The sequence below is a fragment of the Haemorhous mexicanus genome, chromosome 1 (assembly GCF_027477595.1).
Source record: "Haemorhous mexicanus isolate bHaeMex1 chromosome 1, bHaeMex1.pri, whole genome shotgun sequence".
Classification (NCBI taxonomy): Eukaryota; Metazoa; Chordata; class Aves; order Passeriformes; family Fringillidae; genus Haemorhous; species Haemorhous mexicanus.
The window spans coordinates 10,915,270-10,936,889 of record NC_082341.1 but is presented as its reverse complement, the minus strand read 5'-3'; the positions used below and the strand labels follow the sequence as shown (position 1 = coordinate 10,936,889).

The 21,620-nt window shown below is 43.0% G+C and overlaps 1 protein-coding gene across 1 annotated transcript in view; it reads left to right on the top strand.

The window, feature by feature from the left end:
• Window positions 1-21,620, top strand: part of ADARB2 (adenosine deaminase RNA specific B2 (inactive)) — a 307,953-nt gene that overhangs the window by 262,071 nt on the left and 24,262 nt on the right. Inside the window, exons 5-6 of the mRNA XM_059840017.1 lie at window positions 1,816-1,984; window positions 8,871-9,022. Coding sequence (XP_059696000.1) covers window positions 1,816-1,984; window positions 8,871-9,022 — 321 coding nt within the window. The remainder of the gene's footprint in view (window positions 1-1,815; window positions 1,985-8,870; window positions 9,023-21,620) is intronic.

Below are 21,620 nucleotides of genomic sequence, written 5' to 3'. Positions count from 1 at the left end.
ATTTCTTTATGAAACTCTCACAGCCAGGGGCTCAGATGGGATTAACTGAATTTTTCACAATACTTACCCCTCTCCTACAAATGCCACAATGCTGCAATGCCACATTACTACTAAACTTTTTGGATTACTGATGTAGCTTTTGTACTGATATAGGCATTAAATAATTTTGATATAATTTGCAATTGTATTCATTAAGCATAGCAACGGTGCTACAGCATGTTATCCACTACTAGTCCCAGTGCTAGGTGGAGATTATGAAGGGCTGTTGATGGTATTTACTAACTGGGAAATCATTGGCAGCACCAAGCCTTCTGTTTAAAATATTATTTCCTTCTCCATTCAACTCTTTTGTCATTTAACACCAATGGATTTTATAAGGGAACATGGCCCCAGACATGCCAAGCCAATAAAATCTCTGCAGTTTTTCTGCTATTCAGTAGACCTCATAAGAAGAAAAAAATTATTTTTGCTAACTTTATAAAACTATTCCTAAAGCTTTTCTAAAGCTAAAGTAATGCCATAGAAACAGCATCACCATGGCCCATGGGGAGATTGTTTCCATTCCTCCTATGGGTATTTGCAGTCTCAGACCTGTCCTCATTTGACTCGTCACACTTTGAGGTCTTAATTCAGTTACTTAAACATGGGTGTGTGTTTTCAGTGAGCCTCTTTATGGATTTCTGTGTGAGATGCATGGGGAGTGTGCAGAACCTCCTGGGCTTCCCAGGCTGCAGCCAGATGTTAGGCACGACATCAAGGGCATCTCAGGTGACTCTACCTGGGCACAGCCACACCAACACCAGCAGTCTGAGCTGCTGTGCTGTCCTGTGCAGGTGTTTGCCCACACACAGCCATCGTGTCAAACACAGCCTCACACTCAGAGGCTACTTTGTCCCTTTTAGAGGAAGCACCTCTCAGGCAAAAAAGTTATTTTTCCCAAAAGCTGCTCCCTTGTTCTTTGGCATTCAGTGAGATGAGTCCAGACGTGTTTCTCAAGAGATCATTTCATTTTGGGCTCAGTTTATTTTAAATTTTATTTTGAAATTGTCCATGGGGCTAAATGAGCTATTTTTTAGAGTGAAACCCAGGTCCTGTTGTAGTCTCTAAGCATTTTGCAACTGTCTCCAAATAAATAGGATTTATTCCTAGAAAGTATCTATCTGGACCAAGTAAGGAACATCTTTCAATTGCCATCACCATTTTGTAGAGAGGCAACAGGTGAACAAAGCTGATCTCAGTGATGAATGCTCCGTCCCTGAGACCACACTGAAAAGAGCACTACAGAAATGCAGCTGTTCTTGGAGATGCTAAAAGGAAACTGGACTGAAAGTCAAATCTGTTAGGGTATTTTCTTCATGATTTTTAAAGAGCAGCCCCAGAAGCATTACTTCCATTTTTTTACTACTTAAAATGCAACAGCAATGAAACCTAACATTACAGGGAGTATGTGCTCCCACCAGAAAATGTCTTCAACAGCTCATAAAAACCTGGCCATTTATCAGCACTGCAGGAGATCTTTATTACCTCCCTACAGCATATGCTCTGCTATGATGTAGTTATTGATTTAACAAGTAAACTTCATGGCGAGCTTTTATCTTGGAATTAGCAGCAAGACTGAAATATAGACCTTATTATCCTAATAACACAGAGATGTGAGATTCCTGCATATTCCAAAGGCCATATCATCACCTTAACAAGCATCCCATTAGGGCTATCTGGCTGCCGCATCAAAGTGTGTGCTGTGAGGACTTTAACAATCATGGTATCATACTCACCCCAAGCAATTTCACAGCACTTTTGTTTTTCTTCCTACAGGTTTGGACATCAGGCAAGCTCAGGTTATTGTGCTGTCATCGGGTACCAAATGTATAAATGGGGAATACATAAATGACCAAGGGCTTGCGGTCAACGACTGCCATGCAGAAATTGTGGCAAGAAGGGCATTTGTTCACTTCCTCTACTCACAGCTGGAGCTACACTTAAGGTAACTGAATTCTGTTGATTTTTGGGGGCTGTTATATGGCCTTCAGTGGAACTGATCCATCCTCCAGACAACTGAACTATTTGTTTCTTTATGTCATTTTTTCTGAGTGTTCAAGTGATGAAAGAACAACACACTGCACAAAAAAAAATTGAGAGTCAGGTAGTTTAAAGTGCTGGGTCATGAGCTGCTTTACTTCAGCTGATTCTCTTTCAGCAGCGATTAGATATGACTCATAAAGCTGGGCTTTATGAAGCCTGATGATTTTGTACAAATCTTTACGTGCAGGCTTATTAGCATCATTCACTGACCAGAGGCTTGAAGGGAGTCATTTTGCTTAATACAGCCATTTTCCTGTATTCCTTGCTACTGCTGAAAGATCTCAAAGAAGTGATTTATTGATCATTAATGTCTTCATTGACTCACTAGAGAACCAATGAGTGTTAACAGTGCAGCAAACTTTGTGCCAAAGTGTAAGATGCTGTCACTTACTCCTTCTTTATGATGTTTTAAAATGTTATAGCATGTAGAATCATTACAGTGGAATTATTGTTCTTGTCTTCAGCCAAATCCACCTTGTTACCATTTAAATGGCTAATGGGTCATACACTGCCTGGAAGATGTAATAAGTGGGATACCTCACCTCAGAATGCTGTCTTTTCTCTGATCCTATCAACAATCTGGAAGAGGTTACATAGTGCTTGGTTATAAGATTTGCAAAGGACACCAAAATGTGGGAAGGACCAGTCACTATGCTTGAGGGCTGGTCTGCCATCCCAGCAGGCTGGAGGGCTGGACCAGCAGGAAGTTTGACAGAAAACTTAGCAAGGACAAATGCAAAGTCTCACACCAAGGAGGAAAGAATGACCTTCCTCCTTTCCATCAAGAAGGAAAGAAATCCAGGCTGGAGAGCAGCTCTTCTGAAAAGGGAATGGGGCTTGTAGGCAGACAGGAACCAGGGCATTAGCTAGTGGGATGCCCAACAGCAGGAAGGGCCAGCAGGATCCTGGGAAGTCTGAAGAGTCTGTCAAAGGATGTGGGAACCCACCACTAATCAGCACTCATTACAGCCCATCCAGCCCATCTACATTACTATGTGCAGTTTTGGGTGCCCCAAAGACATCAATCATCTGAGACAGATTCTGCAGAAGCTGCCCAGAGTCTCAGGGGCCAGAGCACCTGGGCTGTGTGGAGGTGCTGACAGACCTGGCCCTGGTCAGCCTGCAGGTGGGATGGCAGAGCCAGCAAAGCAAGTGGAGCTGACACAGCAGCACAGTGGAGCTGGCATCTTCACCGAGGTGTGCAGAGGGAAGGTGGCAGACAAGAGGCACACACTGAAACAAGAGAAGCTCAGACTGAGTATGAGGACTGATTTTGCCCATGGGGATAGGCTAGCAGTGGGACAGATCACTCAGAAGGGTTGTGCAGTCTCCCTCCTGTCTTGGACATTTTCAAAATCTGAGTGCATAGAACTTTCAGCAATCTGTCAAACTACTTTGAGAAGGAGGTTGGGATAGAGATTTAAGGTCCTTAGCAGCCTGAATTATCCTATGATGTGAAAATTAAGCAGAAGTGAACATGAGGTGGCATTTATTATATGGAAGGAACCGAGAAATTAAGGAAAACAAACAATAAAGCTCTTTCTCTATGGGTCATTCTTCTGCCCTCCATTCTTGAGTGCATATTCATGTGGCTTTTTCTGAAGGCCATTAAACTCAGTGCAAAAACTTCCTTTGACTTTAGAAGGTTTTGCATCAGGTCACAGACACAAGGGTTAATCTAAGCAGGACTGTGTGTTCTTGTAAGCACCTGTGATACTGTTACACCAAGCAACCATTACAGGATAATGGCTATTTTAACTTCAGGCTGGAGTTGAAGACAAGAGAGTATATTGAGTACATGGGTTTGGCTAACAAAGGGGGACAAGAGCATTGAAGGGTTTAATCAAAAGCAATATTCTCTCAATTTCATTCTGAATTGCTTTCAAGTTTACATTAAATTATTATGTTTTCAGCAGTGTAGCAGCCCTAGTACTTGCTTTGTGCTATGGTCTCTTGGGAAACAAGTGCTAACACTGTATCTTAAACTATTGTATTGATCCACCTCCCTAACATGTTCAGTCATATTATTACTTTATTTGGATCAATGTTAACAGCCTTTTGTTAACAGAATCCTCAGTGAAGCACAAGCTCTGTTCACAGCAATTTCAAATCACTCTCAGTTCAGCCAAGACCAGGCACCACCACTTGCCTGACCAGCACACGCCATAAAAATCTCAACCAAAATTGTCAAGGCTAAGCACCTTTGAATGACAGAGCTGGAGTTACTGTCAAATCAGATTCTGCTTCCTTAAAATCCATGGAGAAGCAAAACTGTTTGTTGTGATAAATTGTTCAATTTTAATATTTATAGCTGCACACTGTTTTCTGCCATCATCAGGAGCTTTGTCCTGTGGTGACAAAATGGGGGGGGGGGGGGGTGTCAAAATGAAATAAAAAATGCATTTTCTGCACATTGAAATCATATTGACTCCTTTTTCTCTGAAAAAAGAGATACCTTATTTTCACAGAGAAAACACATGATGCTGCCACATACTATAAGGACAGAGTTTTTGGGACTGAAATGGTGACTCAGCTCCACTGGGACTACATGTACACCATCTCCTCAGGCTTGGGAGAAACACAAAGCTATTGTAATGCATTTGCATTAACCTAGCCCAAATTAAACTCCTCTCCTAGGCCAGGAAACTGTTGTACAAAGTAATAAGTGAACTGAAACCAAAAAGATGGTTTTCTTTTGAGAGCATCATTCTTGACTCGAAGAACTTAAATTTTCCATCATTTACTATGGAACAGGCAAGTTTGTTCTGTGGAGGGTATTTCCTATTTTCCACATACCTTCCTCCCACCAAGACTACCTGCTGAGTGTGGTCTCTGCAGATGGATTTCAAACTTCAGGAACTTCCAGTGCAATAAATATTTTTCTGTGTGATGCTGTCTTTGGAAAGGAAACCCTTTTCCAGAATTTACAAATACTACCATTGACCTCAGTGAGAGCAAAACACACACTTGGCGGAGTGTAGCATGAAGGCTTCCAAGAGCAAGGGCAAGCAGGTTGGAGAAAGCAAGGTCCAGGGTATAAAATTAATGGCCAAGAGACAGGGATTCACTGAATTGAATTTACTTCTTGGCAGTCAAGTGTTGCCCAGATCCCCAGGGCTCCTTTGATCACCAGTGCAGAGGGATGGGCATCTCTGAGGTGGAGCTCAGCAGACCTGTTCTGGTATCTCTTGGGGGTGAGATGAACTGCCATGGACTGGGGCAATTTGTTTTCCATTTCTCTAGAAAGAGAATACAGCAACTTCTTGACATATTTAGGCTCAGGACAGTTCCATCCACAAGCCAATGTTGCATCAATATGGAAATTACTTCTTTTCCCTTCTCTTCTTATTGTTAAATGTTAGAGGTGCAACTTTCCTGACTTTTCTTGGAAAAAAGTTCCAGAAATGGAACTTTATCCTCTCTAAGAAGCAAGAGTGACAAATACTTCAAAAGGAAACTTTCTTTCAACAATTCATTGTCTAGAGCTTGACTTAAATAAAAGCTAAAAGCACAACTAAAACCTGTCAGCTTCTAACCAGTGTGATTAAAGCCCTTAGCCCTCCCAGATTTCATTTTTATGACAACCATAATCCTCCAGTTCTCCAGACTTTCACGAAAAAGATGAGAAATAAGACAAAAATTTTCTGATGTACAAAAGAAGGACAAGAAAGACCTTTTGAGAAGCTTTTTCTAAGAATCACCATCAAAAAGCACACAAATTCGATAGTCTGGTTCTCTTGCTATGGTAATGGGGAAATCATTTTCAGTGGTATTATTTATATCAACTGGCCAATAGGGAAGAAAAGAGAATCCAACTCTTCTTTCTAAAGAAAAACAAAATTAATAGAGTATCCTTAAAATAAATCAACACCATAGTAGGCTTGCTGTTGTAGTGCACCCTTCAGGTGCCAGGGAGATGATTTTACCAGAAGGTAAGCTCTTTCAGCAAAATGAAGTTGAAAACCACTGTTTATTTTATACATAAAAAGCAATAAACAGTCTTAATCCAGTCCAGTTGAGTTGCCTTTTCAAGGAAAATCAGCTGCTTGTTACACATATACTAAGCCTACTGGTAGTTTCTCTAGGGCGCTCTTTTTTAGTATGTAGTACTAGAAATTTGCTGTAAATACATTAACATGCTAAAAAACTGTTCCTCTGCTTGTCAGGCTTTGTTTCACCAAAATGCTTCATATATATTAAACCATAAGCATGTGCTAAGGTATCTTCTTCAAGTCAGCTCAAAACATGGTCATGTGTTATGCTGAATAGTGAACTTAAGCAAAAGATTAGAATTTAGCACATTCTTAAATGTTCCACTTGAATGAGCCTCAAATCCTAACTCCCACAGAAATTTGTAACAGGCAAAGTTTTAGGGATGAATTCTGCTCTTTTAGCCACTGCCAGTACACAGAAATGACACTTTAATACCCCCCCTGAATGAATGGGATCTGCAGCCTCACTGTGGGCTCCCCTCTCCGTTTCTTTGTGCAGTTTGAGTGTGGCTGAGCAAAGGATGTTGTAAAGAACAGATGCAAAGTCATCTTCCCTCTCACAGTTCACCTGACCCAGAGACAAGGTACTGGTGCTGGAGTAGAGGTGACTTTGCAGAAGTGCATCTCATGCTTTACCTGGACCACTTTTAGCAGATCTCTGGGTCCCCCTGGGTTTTGAAATACACCAAACATCCCATGCACAATAATCTTACTAAGCCATGGCAGATGATGTTGCAACCCAAACTCTTTTCCAACAATACTCACTGAGTTTTGTTATGAAGCCTATTCAGCTACAATGCAAGAATGAACCACATGTTTGAGTTCAGCTCCTAAAAAACCATCCCAAAGGCAGGTCAGGACCCTTTGTGATATGAAGAACCTCAGCCTGCTGGAGGAGAGTCAAGCTGCCTTGCCCTCCAGCCCTGCCAACTATTTTTAGAGCAGCTGTCTATCATCCAACCTGGCAGCCACACTGGCCACAGACCCTTGTTGGTGTTCATGAAGAGGTAAGAGAGCAAGGTTAATCAGTGGAAAACAATGACCAGTGAAAACAGGATGGAAGCTGAACTCCTGAAATCCAGCCCAAAGCATGACTGCACCAACCTTACATAGCAACTGTCTCCAAGTACTGTAAGCTGCCCCCCCACACTCTGGTGAGATTTAATGTAATAATAGCAGGCATTTGGACTGCACAGCTTTGTATTCTCCCAGCTGATTTTACAGTGAATTATTTAGAACTACCTGCAATTGCTCTAAAGTCCAAGCAGCAGGACTTGCAGAGATTTTATTATTTCAGAGGCTTGTATCAGGGCGATAATATAATTAGTGCAGTTGGGAAGTTCCATCAGAGCCAGCAGAAAATGAAGGAGCAGCATGTGGCAGCCCCAGCTCAGCAGCCAGTGTGTCTCCCTGTCCCTGACAGGCGAGCTAATAATGTGCCTGTAAATTCCTCCTGACAGCAAACGCATCCTGGCATCAAGAAATGACAAAACACCCAAACCATGGAAGAGTGACAGCCAAACAGCTTCAATAGCACAGAGGCTGCACTGGGAGAAAACAGGCAGAGGCAGTTTGGATGAAAGCCAAGGACTCGCTCAAAGGCTGAGTAAAAAGCACTCCTGTTTGCACTATCAGGAGGCAGAGAGACAGGCAGAAATCGCCTTGGTTAATGGGCTGTCCTGCAGTGAATTAAACGGGTGGGATTCTGCCTTATTAGCAGCATCCCAGGAAAATCACTACCTGCAGGTGCTGTTCTGTTCAGAGATACTCCTCCAAAAAGACCCTTGAGTTTTTGAGGGAAGGACCAGGCCATCAGAGGGAAAGAGTCTCGTCCTAATTTCAGCAATCACATTTTCACTTTCAAAATTATAATCGTGACCATCACCCAAACACACACGTTAGAGGCAGCTGCCTGTCAGAGAAATCACCCATATCTTCCCAAATGTAACTCATGGGAGGAGCTGCACAGCAGCAGAGCCTTAATGCTGTGCTGTTGCTGCAAACGGCAGCACTGGGAGGGTTTGGCCTCCCGGGCAGCTGTTGCTAATGGATTATGTGCACTGCATCCCCATCTAGCTGCTGAACCACTGCAAAGATAAAAGCTTCATCTCAATAAGTATCTTTTTCAACTCAGCTGAGAAAATCCTTCACAAGTTTTGTCCACCCTTCTTAAGATGGCTTCTGATTTCCAAAAATGCCAATTGACCAAGAGGCCCCTGCTGGCCTAGGTGGAGCACTTGTAGGTGGCTCTGGTTGAATGGGGGAGAAGAGCAACACCTGGGGAGCAGGGGGGCTGGCAGTGGTCATAAAATTTGGGCGCTTTGTTAGAGTCTCTTTTAAGTGGAGCATATGAACACACATCTCAGCTGTGGTGATTGATGTTAATGGGATTCAAACATGTGCCTAGGCATCGTGATCAGCAGAGCTGATGTGTTCACATGAGAGCCCAAGACAACTGATTTTTTCATGCACCAGAACTACTTTAAAATCAGTGTGTTTATGCATCCGTGCATGTAAGGAAGGAGAGTTACCCTTCAAAATCCACATTTTATCATTAGAACATATCTTAGGTAAGCAAGCCAAAAGCCCTTTGGCAGTTTTGACCTCCTTCACAGATTTCTTCACCTGGAGAAGCTCATTGTTTTTCTTTTGCTGTCACTAGGCAAAATATATGATGCCGGGTGCTAATAAAAACAAACAAACAAGCAGAGGGAGAAAAGGAGAGAGAGAGAGAGCACAGAAATGTTTCTGATTTGGCATGTAACAAATGACCTGGAACCTCTTTTGTGATCATAGCAAACGGCGAGAGGACTGGGAGCGATCAATCTTCGTGCGGCTAAAAGAGGGAGGCTACAGGCTGCGGGAGAACATCCTGTTCCACCTGTACGTCAGCACTTCACCCTGCGGAGACGCGCGCCTTAACTCCCCCTACGAAATCACAACCGACTGTAAGAGAAAAACCTTCCCTCTCCTTTTCCTCCTTCTGTGCCTTTTGTCTTTTTTTTCTTGTTGTTTTTTTTTTTTTTTAATCCTTCTTGCTCTCTTTCTTTGCTGGCAGAAAGTGGTTCACTTGAGAGCAAAAATACTACAGGCTTTAGTGAGTGTCTGTCTGTCTGTGCAACTGGTGCTCACTCCTGTGTGCTGGGGGAAGGTGTGCAAGGAAAATCAGAGCTGGGAAAGGCAGCTCGCAAACCTGGGCCTCTGTGGCTCTGCTGGGGAATCCATCCCTCCATTTTCTGCTTGGTACAAACAAACCCTAAAAGTAAATAAGTGTTTTGAAAAGCATCTTTGTGGTTAAAAAGGTCCTTGAAGCCACAGCCAGAGGCTGGACCAGAGGATCGGGGTTCTAATTGGAGATGCACAGACTCTTCTCAGGGTTTACAGAGTATATATGGGTTGAAGAGCTGCATTTTCACAGGCTGCAACAGCTGGTATCTGAAGTAGAGCACTGATATGATCTGATATGATATGATATATGATATATGATATATGATATATGATATATATGATACAGCACATCTCTAGTGTTGATTGTCCATCAGACTCTCTCCAAATATCACCTGCACTTGCAGCAAATAATGGCAAGACCCTTATGGAAGGGATCCTTCTGAAGCCATGCTGCCTATGTCAAATATACTGCATGGCAGGTGGGTTTGTTGGAGTCCAGCAGCTCAGCCTTAGAGTCCCTGGAACCATACCTATGGCATTCCAGCAAACACATAATTTTCCAGGGATTTCTCCTCTAGAGGCGATCCTGAAAATGAGATGAACAAATCAGGGCTTGAGCCAGTGTGTGCCTGTTGGTGAACAGGCATGCAGAGCTTGTTGTCCATGATGACAAATCCCATCTCCACCATGACCCAGCACTCTCACCTCATCACTCCCCAGACATACCTGTCCCTGCCATGGCAGAGGCATGTCCTTGTTGCTTTCTCCTTGCACCAGCTTTGTCCCTACCTAGCCACATGGAATGTCCCCAGCAAGGGTCAAGGGACCCCAGAGATCTGTGGCTTGTTATCACATGCCTGTCACCCCATGATCCAATGCACAAGGCACTCTCTTATCTCTGCCCCAGCTACTGCTCCTCATACCTGTATTTTACAGTGCTGCAAAGCCCATAGTGCTAGCTGGCAAATGTGCACATAGTGAGAAATGGTCCTTGCCTTGACTACCATGAATGTGAGGCAGGCAAGACAAAAGAATGGATGGAGGAGGAAGCATAGACATGGGAATGTAAAATTAATCACCCAAGGTCACACAACAACCTCACTTCCTCACAGGAAAATCCATCAGAAAGTAGTTTCACTCCTTGGTGATTTCTTATTTGTATAAGTTATTTATTAATGATTAGGCATTATTCTGCACAGACTAGAATTTATTTTCACATGTGAAACAGCAGCTTGCTGGGGCAATAAGCAGAATGGACCTGTTCAGGAAGGAAATGTGGTCTTTGCTGACATGATTTCTGCATTGTGTCAGCAGGGTTTATAAAATGAACAACAGCAAGTAAATGCTTAAAACGCAGAATCAAGTCAACAAATTCCTGATGAGTTAGCAAAATGAAAAAACATAGCATCATCTTAAATAAAAATTAAAAGTAAAGAGGGAGTGCTTATGAATATCAGAAATCAATAGTGATCTTTGGCCTCCCACTGTATAGGTGTATCAAGAGATATCTGAAAAAGCTTTATGTTTGGTTAAAGGCACTCTTGTTTTCCAGAAGGCAGGTTTCCTGGGGCACACCTTAGCTGACATCACAATTGGAAACACCAAAATCTATAAATCTTTTTAAAATGTGGTCCATGCTCAAGAGTAACCAGAGGCTGTCCAGGCTGGATTCTGCCCTTCTTTGGCATGAGGAAGTCAGTGCTTTGGGCAGCTGACAGCCCATGATGCCTGATTATATGCAGCTGAACCCAGCCCTGGAGGTGAACCCTGCTTGGCTCATGGATTTCTTCACAGACCAGATAAATCTCCCAGCTAATGAGGGAATGCTTCTGTAGATAAGATACACAAGGAGCTGTGTTTAAAAATATATAATCACACAGTACATGACACAGACAGTAAACTTGTAGATAATCATGGAAATAATTTTCCTGTTGGCTATTACACCAGTTATTTTCCCAAGCAGAAGCTGAGGCAGAAAGGTCTGTGTGGCTTAGCCAAGGTTACACAGTGATTCACCTGAAGAGATGCTACACCTGGCTCATAATTCACTCTTATAAACAGATCCCTCTACCTTTGTCCTGTGCTCTTAAAATAATTTAGCACTGTGTAGAATGCCATGTTGCCAAAAGCTGTCCTTCAGAGAGATAAGCATTTCCTCTCAGCTCACATTATCCCAGAGACATCTGGGAAGATAAGTATTTTATAATGTTTATCATTCAGATCTTCTCTTTCCTCTTTTTTTTCCTAAAGAAGTAACCTTTCTTTCATCCTGTAATGACAAGAAACTCCAGATGAATGTTGTTTAATTTCTTAAACAACAAAGAGACCTCTCCTAGAGCTGGCACAAGCCATCAAACATTACTGATTATTCTCTAAAGATGCATTAACATTTAAAAACGTTGTCTCACCATGTGGTTCCTGGTTTTGAGAAGGAATATGATAAGCCTTTATCAATATAGGGAGTGAGTAAAATCCACTTCTCAAATCTCCTTCCAAAAATTTCTATTATCCACCGTGTCTTTCCAGCACCCTCAGGGAGGCCTCACATTTCCTTCTTATGAGCTTTGTTCTGGTAAGAAGGGATGTAAGCTGGCATGCTTTTGAAACCCAGTTTACTTCTTACTGGATAGAGCAGAGTACCAAGTTTGTGGCATGTGTAAAAGTCTGAGAGCTGCAATGCAGAGGAGAGGTCCAGGCAGCACACACCCATGCCAGCTTCATGCAGGAAAGTAAGAGATCAGGGTCAAGGAGATAAAATCATACTTTAATTTGAAGAAATGTTTTTCTTGAGTCCGAGGCAAAGTGACTTGTTTGTTGATAACATTTAGGCAGCTCTAAAAGAGAGACTAAATCAGTTGGATCAGGCTGCTTTGAGCAGGGAGGGGTTTTCTGACTCTTTTTTGGTGCCTGTAGGTCAGGAGGTTGGATGGGTTTACAGAAAGTGAAGTCAGAGCTCTGGAAGAAGGTACAGTCTGAGAGAGCAGGGGAAAAGGCTGGGGGGAAAGAGGCCAGAGCAGCTGAGAGCAGGAGAGGAGACCAGCCAGGATCAGTGGTGTTGCAGGAATATGAGACTGGGAAATGCCGCAGGGGTTTCAGATGCTTTTTATGGGTTTGTCCTGGTTCATTCTCTCCAGTCTCCTTCTCAAGACCCTTTCCATCATTTTCCAAGGTCAGCCTCAAGGTTGTAGCACAGCTATGTGACAAAAAGGCAGCATGTTCCTGGTGTCCTCACAACTCTCATTGCTCCTTCACAGATGCAGCTTCTTCCCCTCCTTCAGTTCAGTGCTGCAGGTCAGGGAGCCTGGGAATTCTCCCTTTCTGGTGCCTTCTCCCTTCATGGACATCTCAGCCAGGTGTGCCTGGATTTCTGAGCTCTCCCAAGGGCAGTACCACAGCATCAAGTCACCATGGGTTTCCTGAGGGGCCTAAGGGAGCTGCTGCTTCCCATTATGGCACACACACTCCTGCTCATCAGGTGGAGCCCTGGGGGCCGCTTACCCTGTAGTATTTGTTGCGTATTTTGCACTTTCTCCTAAATCTAGGGCAAACCACAGAATAATCAAGCCCTTGATTTGCTACAGCACCACCCTGGCTAATTTAGAGCTGCTTGACTCACTGGCTTTTTTTTTTCTTTTTTTTTTTGTTTTAAGTCTCTTGAAAAGCAAAATGAATTGCTTGAAAACTTGAGCAAAAAAGAATCCTCTACATCCCCCACTCCTCCTTCCCTGGCAGTATTTTACCTCATTGTCCATCTTTTTTCTAGAGATGTGCTCTCTCTTTTTCACTGCATGGATCACCAAAGAGACAAACAGAATCTGCCCCAGGGCTTGTCTCAGTTCTTCTCCCCTGGGCTGCTTTTCTATCTCTCGCTAACATGCTGTATTGCCTTGTGCCATTGACTCCCTGATAGCCCAGCTCCTGTTTTATCCCACACTTCCTTTAGGTCTGAAACACACCATTGCATCTGCTCCACATGGGGTTTTTCTCCTGCTTGTCTATTAACCTACAGCTGTGCTGAAGCTCTCATGCACACACATTTGACAGAGCTCTCATCTAAGCAGGACCCGCTCGCGACCACGTGAGCCACATCATTGCCTTGGTAGGTGATGTGATGAGGAGAAGATGAGCACTGCAGTTTTCAGAGAGTTGAGCAACTGAAGAGTACCCAGGAAGACACATTTGTGCTCTCTACTTCAAGTCTGCTTTCACTGGGCAGACCTGTGCTTTCCCTGCTTGTAATACTGGCTGCTGGATTTTGCATTCCATTCTCAGAAAAAAATGCTCTGTACACCCCCAAATCCAGGGCTGCTGTGAAGGGATGCCCTGCTCACAGCAGTAACTCAGCATTCCCTGTTCAGATGGGGCTGACCCAGGTTTTGTAATCCCCAAACCAGACTCCTGAAAGTCATATCCTGAGCAGCCTGGCTGGAGAAGGCCAGACTCACACAGAGACCTTCTGAGGAATCTGATGATCTCCTAAAACTGTCATGAGAGCCTCAGCCCCAGAAGTCAATATTCAGTGTCCTTCAGGGAGTTATCAGGATGGAAATACAATGAGGATGCTTTTGCCAGTAACTGGGCTAGAATCACTCCCCAAACCATTGGGTTTGGTGGACATTTCTGGACATGCAAGGGGGAGAAATCTCTGCCTTTCTTTTGCCAATCCCATGTTTGGTTAAATGAACAAATTTTGTTCTTGTAAATAGATGGTAAAAGGGGAAAGCCCTTCAAGAAGAACCATCTAAGTAACTCAGTGATCTGAAAAGAAATTAGACATCTGGAACTACAAGAAAATTCAGGTTCTGACAAAGTGATAAACTTGCCCACTACAAAAATTGAGGATAACCATAGGTCACCCCTTGGACTTGGGCACTATTTTTTGTTCCCATTACACAAGTGCTCCCAGGTATCACATCTGTCTGTCACAGCTGCTGGCCTGACGCAGCTTGGGAAACCATCTTGGAAATTTGTAGCTATTTGGTGCATGGAGCAGCTTCCTCCTAGGCTGTAAAGTTGATTTTATGCTGATGAATGGCCCATCTGTGGAACTAGGATGAAGGTGCATTATTTTCCTATTTTTCATATGACTGAGCAGAACAATACCTTGGGGGATCTCAGAAAAAAAATTATCATAGAGACCCATGCCCAGAAGTAAAAGGAAACTAAAAAACTGCACACACCACTGTAGGCTGTAGTGCTGAATACTGCCTCAGGAGAAATAATCCTAGCACTGGATGAGTTATTGTGGTCAGTCCAGATTGCTGTGTCATACAAAGGATGCTGCAGAAATTGCAGATACAGCAAGAGGCTCTTGCATTACTTCACAGGCTAGGGAATTAGCATTAAAGGAGGTGGAAGGAAATTGCCCTTTCAATTCATTAAGACTGGACTGGGTCTTATCCAAACGGATTGGGTTCAGGTGTGAGCACAGCACCCTTTGTCAGGCTCCTTTGAGGCCACATTCCATGGAAACAATGGCCCCTCCTGCTTGTGCCACTGACCCAGCCTCAATTTACCAAAGTAAGCAAAGAGGAAATGCAGCAACTTTCTACAGCTGACTAGAGGCTGGGCTGTCAATGAGCTTGTGTCCCTGCTCAGGACTGTTAGCAGGCACTAGGTTTGTATGTAATTGCCCTGTTTTCTAACTTGATCTTCCCAGGCTGCTGAAATGCTGTTTCAATGTGACTGCTTTCACTCAAGTTATCTCAGTAGGGAAAGCATGGCCACAGGACAGCTCCCTCTGGTTAATTCTCTCCTTCACTGACACACCTCACCCACAGCTGGAGCAGGGGTGGAGTGTGCTCCTGGTCAGGATGGGCTCAGATGAGAGCAGAGCCCAGCCCAGCTGTGGTGGTCCTGTGTCCCCACAGGTACTGCAGGGCTGAGCAGTGGTCTGATTTAGCTCAGGGTTTTCAGGTGTGGAAGTGGTGCTGCATGTAGTTCAAAGACTTCTCTCCAGCATCTAAAATAAATCCGTGCTGACTCTGTGAGGGAGCTTTCTTCTTCTGAGGAAGGTGGGCAAAGGAATTTCAGGAGAAGAAAGTATGGCTGAGAGGAATCAGTGGGACAGGATGGGAAAATTTGAGGGAGAGTGGGTTTGTGATGTTCAGCTGTGAAGTGGGCGAAGTGGGAAGTGGGCGAGAGACAGCAACATAAAGCCTGTGAGGGATGGGGAAACTCTCAGCATGAGTGAAGCCCCTCTGCTTTTTCCAATGCTCAGCACCTGCACAGGACCTACAGGCACTGGCTGGAGCCTTCTCCAGTGCTGCAAGAAGCTTTTCCTCCCCCAGCGTCTCCTACTCACTCTCTGCTCATCCAAGGCTGAAGGGGAGGAAAAGAATGGAAAAGGGGGAAAGACTCCTGTCAGGGGTACCAGAATGGAGACAGTGACTGGCCCAAGCCCTTTGCTGTCAACCCTGAGCCCTTTTGAAGCCACCTGAGAGAGAAGCTGCAGCAGCAGCAGCAGCAGCAGCAGCAACAGCTGCTGCATCTTGAGGCTCAAATGGACCCATTGCTCAGACAGAGCAGCAGTGCCAGAGGGTCTGCAAATACATGGTTCACATGTTCTGGAAATCCCGTCACTTTTGGTAACCCAAAGGAGAGGTCTGATGCCTTACATGACCTGTCATCCTAAACTTTTTGACAATCCCAAAGGTCAGTTCTAGACCTGCCAGAGAAACCAGTGATGTCCAGGCTTGGGAGAGCTGTGAATTCACTCATGATTTTATTGTTGGTATTTTCATGCTGGAGCCCAGGATGCACCTTGAAAAGAGGCTCTCATTTCACTACATTGGAGTACTGAAGCTTTCAGTACAATTAATCAATCTGTACAAGTTTGCTGTTGCTTTATATTCCATTATTAATCTCCACCAGGCTGGGTAGTTAGGTTCTTAGTGGAGTTTTGCTAAAGCTGACTGGTGAATAACAGCTTCACTTCATGGACAGATTTTAGGTCTCAAAGAACTGACTGGCTGGAAAAAAAATCAAAACCTTTCAGGCAAAACTTAAAGAAAATAATTGTGTGAAACTGAGATCACATTTTATATTTTTCATATCTCCTGGTCATCAGTAGCAAGAGGTAGGAAAACCCTATTTCATTTCCTCCCATGCCCAGTTCAGGGTAGGCTTTTTCATTCAAGGCCACTTAGAATCAAATAAAAACTTGAATCTGTGTCTCTCAACTCCTGGATCAGTGAATTCCCTCTCGGCTGAGCTAGACAGCTCCCTTTTTTAACTCTCTGTTTTAAAACTTTGTCAGAACTGACACATCATGAGAAAACTCTTTGCCTTCAACAATGCATTGAAAATGCCCCAGTTCCTTCTCCTTGTGATATTCTTGGCTGCTTTTGCTTATTTGAGTTTTGTTGTTTCGGGGGGAGTTTAAAGTAGAAAATAAGATTTTTAGAAGTATGTGTCAGTGCAGTGTGTGTCTATCCAGGAAAAGAGAAAGAATGTGCTGAAAACTATGGATTGCTCAGAGCCAGCATTGGCCACAGCTTTGAAAAGCTTTCATGTAAAGCAAAATGTGTTTGTCAAGATTCAGGAAAACAGGTTTCCAGCTATAATCAGATTCTAATTTTAACAGAATGCTTGAATCGCCAAAGGGCATTGCACTGTATTTATTGATTCTGCTTTGTTATGGGTTTTGCTGCTTTGTAAAACACTGCATTTGGATGCAATGTTCAGATGTGATAAAAAGGCTACATTAATCAGCAAAAGACCATGCCTGAGAAGTTTACAGAACAGCAGTAGAAAATTCCACCAAGAAAAGCTCCTTGTCCCCAGATTTGTCCAGCCCAAGGAATGGTGGTGTCTCCAAAGCCCTCTGCAGCAGGGAAAAGAGACCACATGCTCCTGGACATCCCCCATTCCACCCCAACATCCCATAGCCTACTACAGACATGCACCTAAGTAAGGCACAGATTTTTTGGGTGGAAAATATCAAACCATAGTGGGGAAAAATCTCTGTGGGTGAAAACTACACCCACTCAGGTCTAGTTTAGTGCAATTTGCCCTTCCACTGAGTGGGAATTACAGGTAAAACTCATAAACTGAGTTTTAGAAAGCTTATCAGGCAGCTCCAGGTCCAGTTAAGATTTTTGAGGGACTTCTGGAAGTCCTTAGACTTCTGGGAGTTTCTTAGAGTCAGGAGAGAAATTGGAAGACATCTGTGTGAGTAGCAAACAATTTAATTCTTACCATGATCCTGCAAAACTGCCTTCTCTAGCCAGACTGAGACAACTCACCTCACTCTGGTAATTTCTATTTCTATGCCTGTAAAATAGGACTAAAAGGGATCCAGCAATCCAGCTCTGGGAAAGGGTAGTTAGTGCTGAGAGCAGAATACTAAAATGGAAAATATTGTATGTTCTATGCACTGCTGTAAAATTATTCAGAGTAAATTAACAACTTTAATCCACAGATTTTGAAGGCCGACAGGAACCACTTTCTGGTGATCAAGATTTAATTTCTTCATCCAAAGACCAGGCTCCAGACAGGACTCCAAAGCTCCAGAAGCTGAATTAGAGTGTATCTGGTGGTGCATCAGGAACCACAGCCTATCTAGAAATAGACCAACCACAGTGTGGTTGAAAATCTGTCGCCGTTATTGACAGATTGCTCATGTTTCTGTCTCATGGGGTTCATTTTCTGTTTTCATATTTTGCTGACTTCTCCCACAACATTTTCCTTAAATCATCCTTGAAGATTTCAATTTCCAAACTGCAACAGAATCCCAAAGCCATATGAATAACAGCATGTTTTGTTGGTAAAAGAAAGAGGGTTATGATGAATAACACATTCTCTTTATGTTTGTGTAAATTTCTTGATTAAAACATGGCAGGAGAGAGAATTGTCACCAAATAGGAATTCCAGCTTTATTGATATATTTTTCACATAAAGTATATTTAAAGATAAAGCCTAGCTTTAAGAGAAAACATTTCTCATTAACAAAAAAAAAGTGAAAGATACAATGATGCACAGCTTAGGACATGGGTAATGGCTGCTTCCCCCTGATCTCACTCTCCACTGGCTTTGGTCAGGTGCTGACCAGGACACAAGCAGCACCTCTGCCCGCTGTCCAAGCTGGTCTGTGCCTTGCTGGAGACCCTCTCTGTGGCACTCTCTGCTTGGTGGCAAGCCTGATGGAGGCTTCAGAGGCAGAAGTCCTCCTCAGAGAGTTCACAGATCTGTCTCTCCTCTCTCCTCAGAGAGTTCTCAGCCCTCTGCCAGATCTCTAGACTTTGCTCTGTGGGAGCAGCTGCACTTTCAAAGCCACAGCAGGACATGTCTGATTTTAGACAAGAGAGCAATTAGTAATTAAAAATAATAATCTTGAAGTGTTTGAGTTGTGTTTTCCTTGATTGCCACATGCACAGAATCTCAATCCCTCTGATAAATCTTGTACTTTTGGCTTCAACATCCTAATGCTTTCCTACTCCAGAGCAGGCTGGAGTCCACAGCCTGGGTTTGTAGGTGGCACAAAGAATTTCCCTGACACCTGACCCAGTACTGCTCACTCCTCCTTGCCTGGAACAGTCATTTATAACTCTCAGAGGAAGCTGTGCGTGACTTTGCTGCCAGCAAATTGTTTAAAGTGAATTTTGTCTAGTTACTCACATTTTGATCCCAGGCTTTCCTAGAAGACAGACATGAGAGAACTTGTTTGTAGGCTTTGAGCTATTTCTCTCAGATTTTTTTCCTCTCAGGGTATTAAAGCCTGCTGAGAGTCCAGGCTTACTTAGAAGTTAGTCTGATGGTAAAATGGATTTCATGTGTTAGAGTGTCACACTCTGCTCTAGCATAGGTTCAATGAAGGTATTTTGGCACCTCTCCCTAGGATGAGCTTTCAATAAATTTCATATTAACCTACAAAAATAATAAAAACTCTTTGTAAAAGTGCTATGTTTTCTGGACAGATGATTTTTTTCCCCTCAGTAACCATATATGGAGGCATTTTGATGGACCAAAATGAAAAGTTTTCATTAAACCATTCACTGATAAACTTTAATATGCTGGAATACCATTCTTACACCCTTCCTACAATTACTGTCTCTAACATTACAATTCAATCAAAAAATAATCACTTAATTAATAGCTACTTAAAGCAGATAAAGAAAAATAATGCAGTCATTTCCTTTCTGTTCTTCTGGATTCAAACTTCAAGTTTTCTCTTCACTACTTCTTCTGGATTAAATGCCACATATTGATAATCTATGGATAGGCAAAATGACTTTGCTATCACACCTTGTCTGTATATCACTAGAAATAATTGGCAGATGAAAAATTGTGGAAGAAGTAGAAAGAGTGAAAATTGTTATTTGAAGGTTAGTGAAAAGAAGAAAGAATAATATGCAAAATGGAGCATCATTTATCAGGTCATGGAGTCTGTCAGATTAGGGACTACTGTCCAAAGACAGTATTTCAGCTAAGAAAGAGGCAGGGAGAAGGGAAAAGGTAAAGAAGTTCAATCTCCAATGCTAATTTCAGTTCCAAAAACTGCAGATGCCTCAGGTTTGTAATATTACCATATAAATTACATATTCATATTTTTATTTGTATATAGGGCTTAATTATATTGTCCAAACCATAGATCTGAACTGAAATCTGCAACAACATGCTGGGTGCCACATGGCTCTGGGAGCAAGCAAATCTCTCCTAGGACTGCCTTCAGATGCAATATCCCTCATGGGCTATATTTAAAAGTCATATCTTGACTTTTAGATCCATTTCAATATGCTTTTATCCTGTTTAACCTGTACAAGATAGGGTCTTGTGTTCCCTTCTGGGAAGGACACATCCCTGAAGTCACTGCAGCTCTGTAGACCATTATTTTCACAAATTCAGACTTATTTCAGAATAGTCCTAAAGTTTCTTGTTTTCCAAAGGTGGCCCATGGCATTTCAGCCTGGCTCTGTGCAGGTCACTAAAGCCCAGTGCAGCAGGAATTTATCTGCTCAGCAGAGCAGACACAGCCAAAGTGTTCACTGTGCTGTGATTCTCACTTCAACACTTCCAGAAACAGTCATGTTGCACTTTTAGTCAGGAACTGGTTGAGGAAAGTGCATCTCTAATAACCATCAAAATACAAAGGCAGTCAAATGTTAACACTCTTCTTTCCACCCCTTTGTCTCCCACTGCTCTAAGGAAGTTTTTAAACCATGCTGAGGAGGGGAGAGTCCAGCACTGAAAAAAATGCAAGATAGGCTCTTCTATTTCTTCTTTCCCGAAGAGAGAACAGCCTCCACTGAAGCAGGGAAACAGAAAATGAACCTCTGAGGCAGTCATGCAAAATTCCAGACAGATCCTTACTCGTGTGATTCTGTTTAATCGCCGTCCATTTCCTCTTCACTCTTTAACTAAATAATAAATATGGAGTGGCTTTTTTCATTACCATATGAACTAGAACTGGTCCTGGAGCAAATATGGAAATAAGGGGTGAGGCTTAAAATCAGAGGGTTTTTACTCATTTTAAATAGAAGGCACCTGTCTGTGTACATTTCTAATCCAATAATTAATCCAGCACCTTTTTATCTCAGGAACTCTCAGGAGTAATTTCCACATCTGAGTGTAGCACACATCATAAATCCACTCCAAATGATTTTTTAATTTGTCCTTTCCAATTCTGGTTTGAATTGACATTTTGTTCTGGTTGAAGTGGCATCCAGACGCCTTCTCCCCTGCAATTAGCTGAGATTAAGCAGTTGGAGAACCAGCACAGTGAAGATCAGAAATGCTTATAGTTACTGATGTTTTGATCATACTTAACAGCAGAACAGCAGTAGGCTGTAGTTGGTGACTTTAAGATGCATGAATAAATGTATTTCTGTGACTGCATTAAAATGATCCATAGCAAGCTGTGCCAGCAAGTGGACCATGTTTTTTACTGCTAACAAGCAGCTTAGTGCTGGAGTCTGTCTGCAGCTTCAGTGCAAAACTCACAGATCCTCATCTTTTCCTTTGGTTATATCTTCCTGTGCTGCTTAATGACATGCTAAAAAAGAACTCAGTGTGTTCCAGTTGCAGATTTTGATTTATTTAATCATTGGCAATCTGAAAGCATTCAGAGCTTTGGGTTACTAGTATTTTATATAAATGCCACAGATGAACCTTTGGAGCATGTGCCCCAACCACCCCAGCAATGTGAGCAGCCTGAGACATGCAGCACAGCTCAAGGTTTGAGTCACACCCTATTCATTGAATTTAATAGCAGTTGAGCAGCTAAAACCCCTTATCAGAGCTGTGGGAGTGTGTCCTGGGGTGAGTGTACCCTGGCCACAAATCCTGAATCCTATCAGCCAGCGCCGGCTGCTCGGCTGCAGCCTGGGCAGGGCGCAGGGACGGGGAGCAAAGCTGGACACATGGCTGAGCAATATGAGC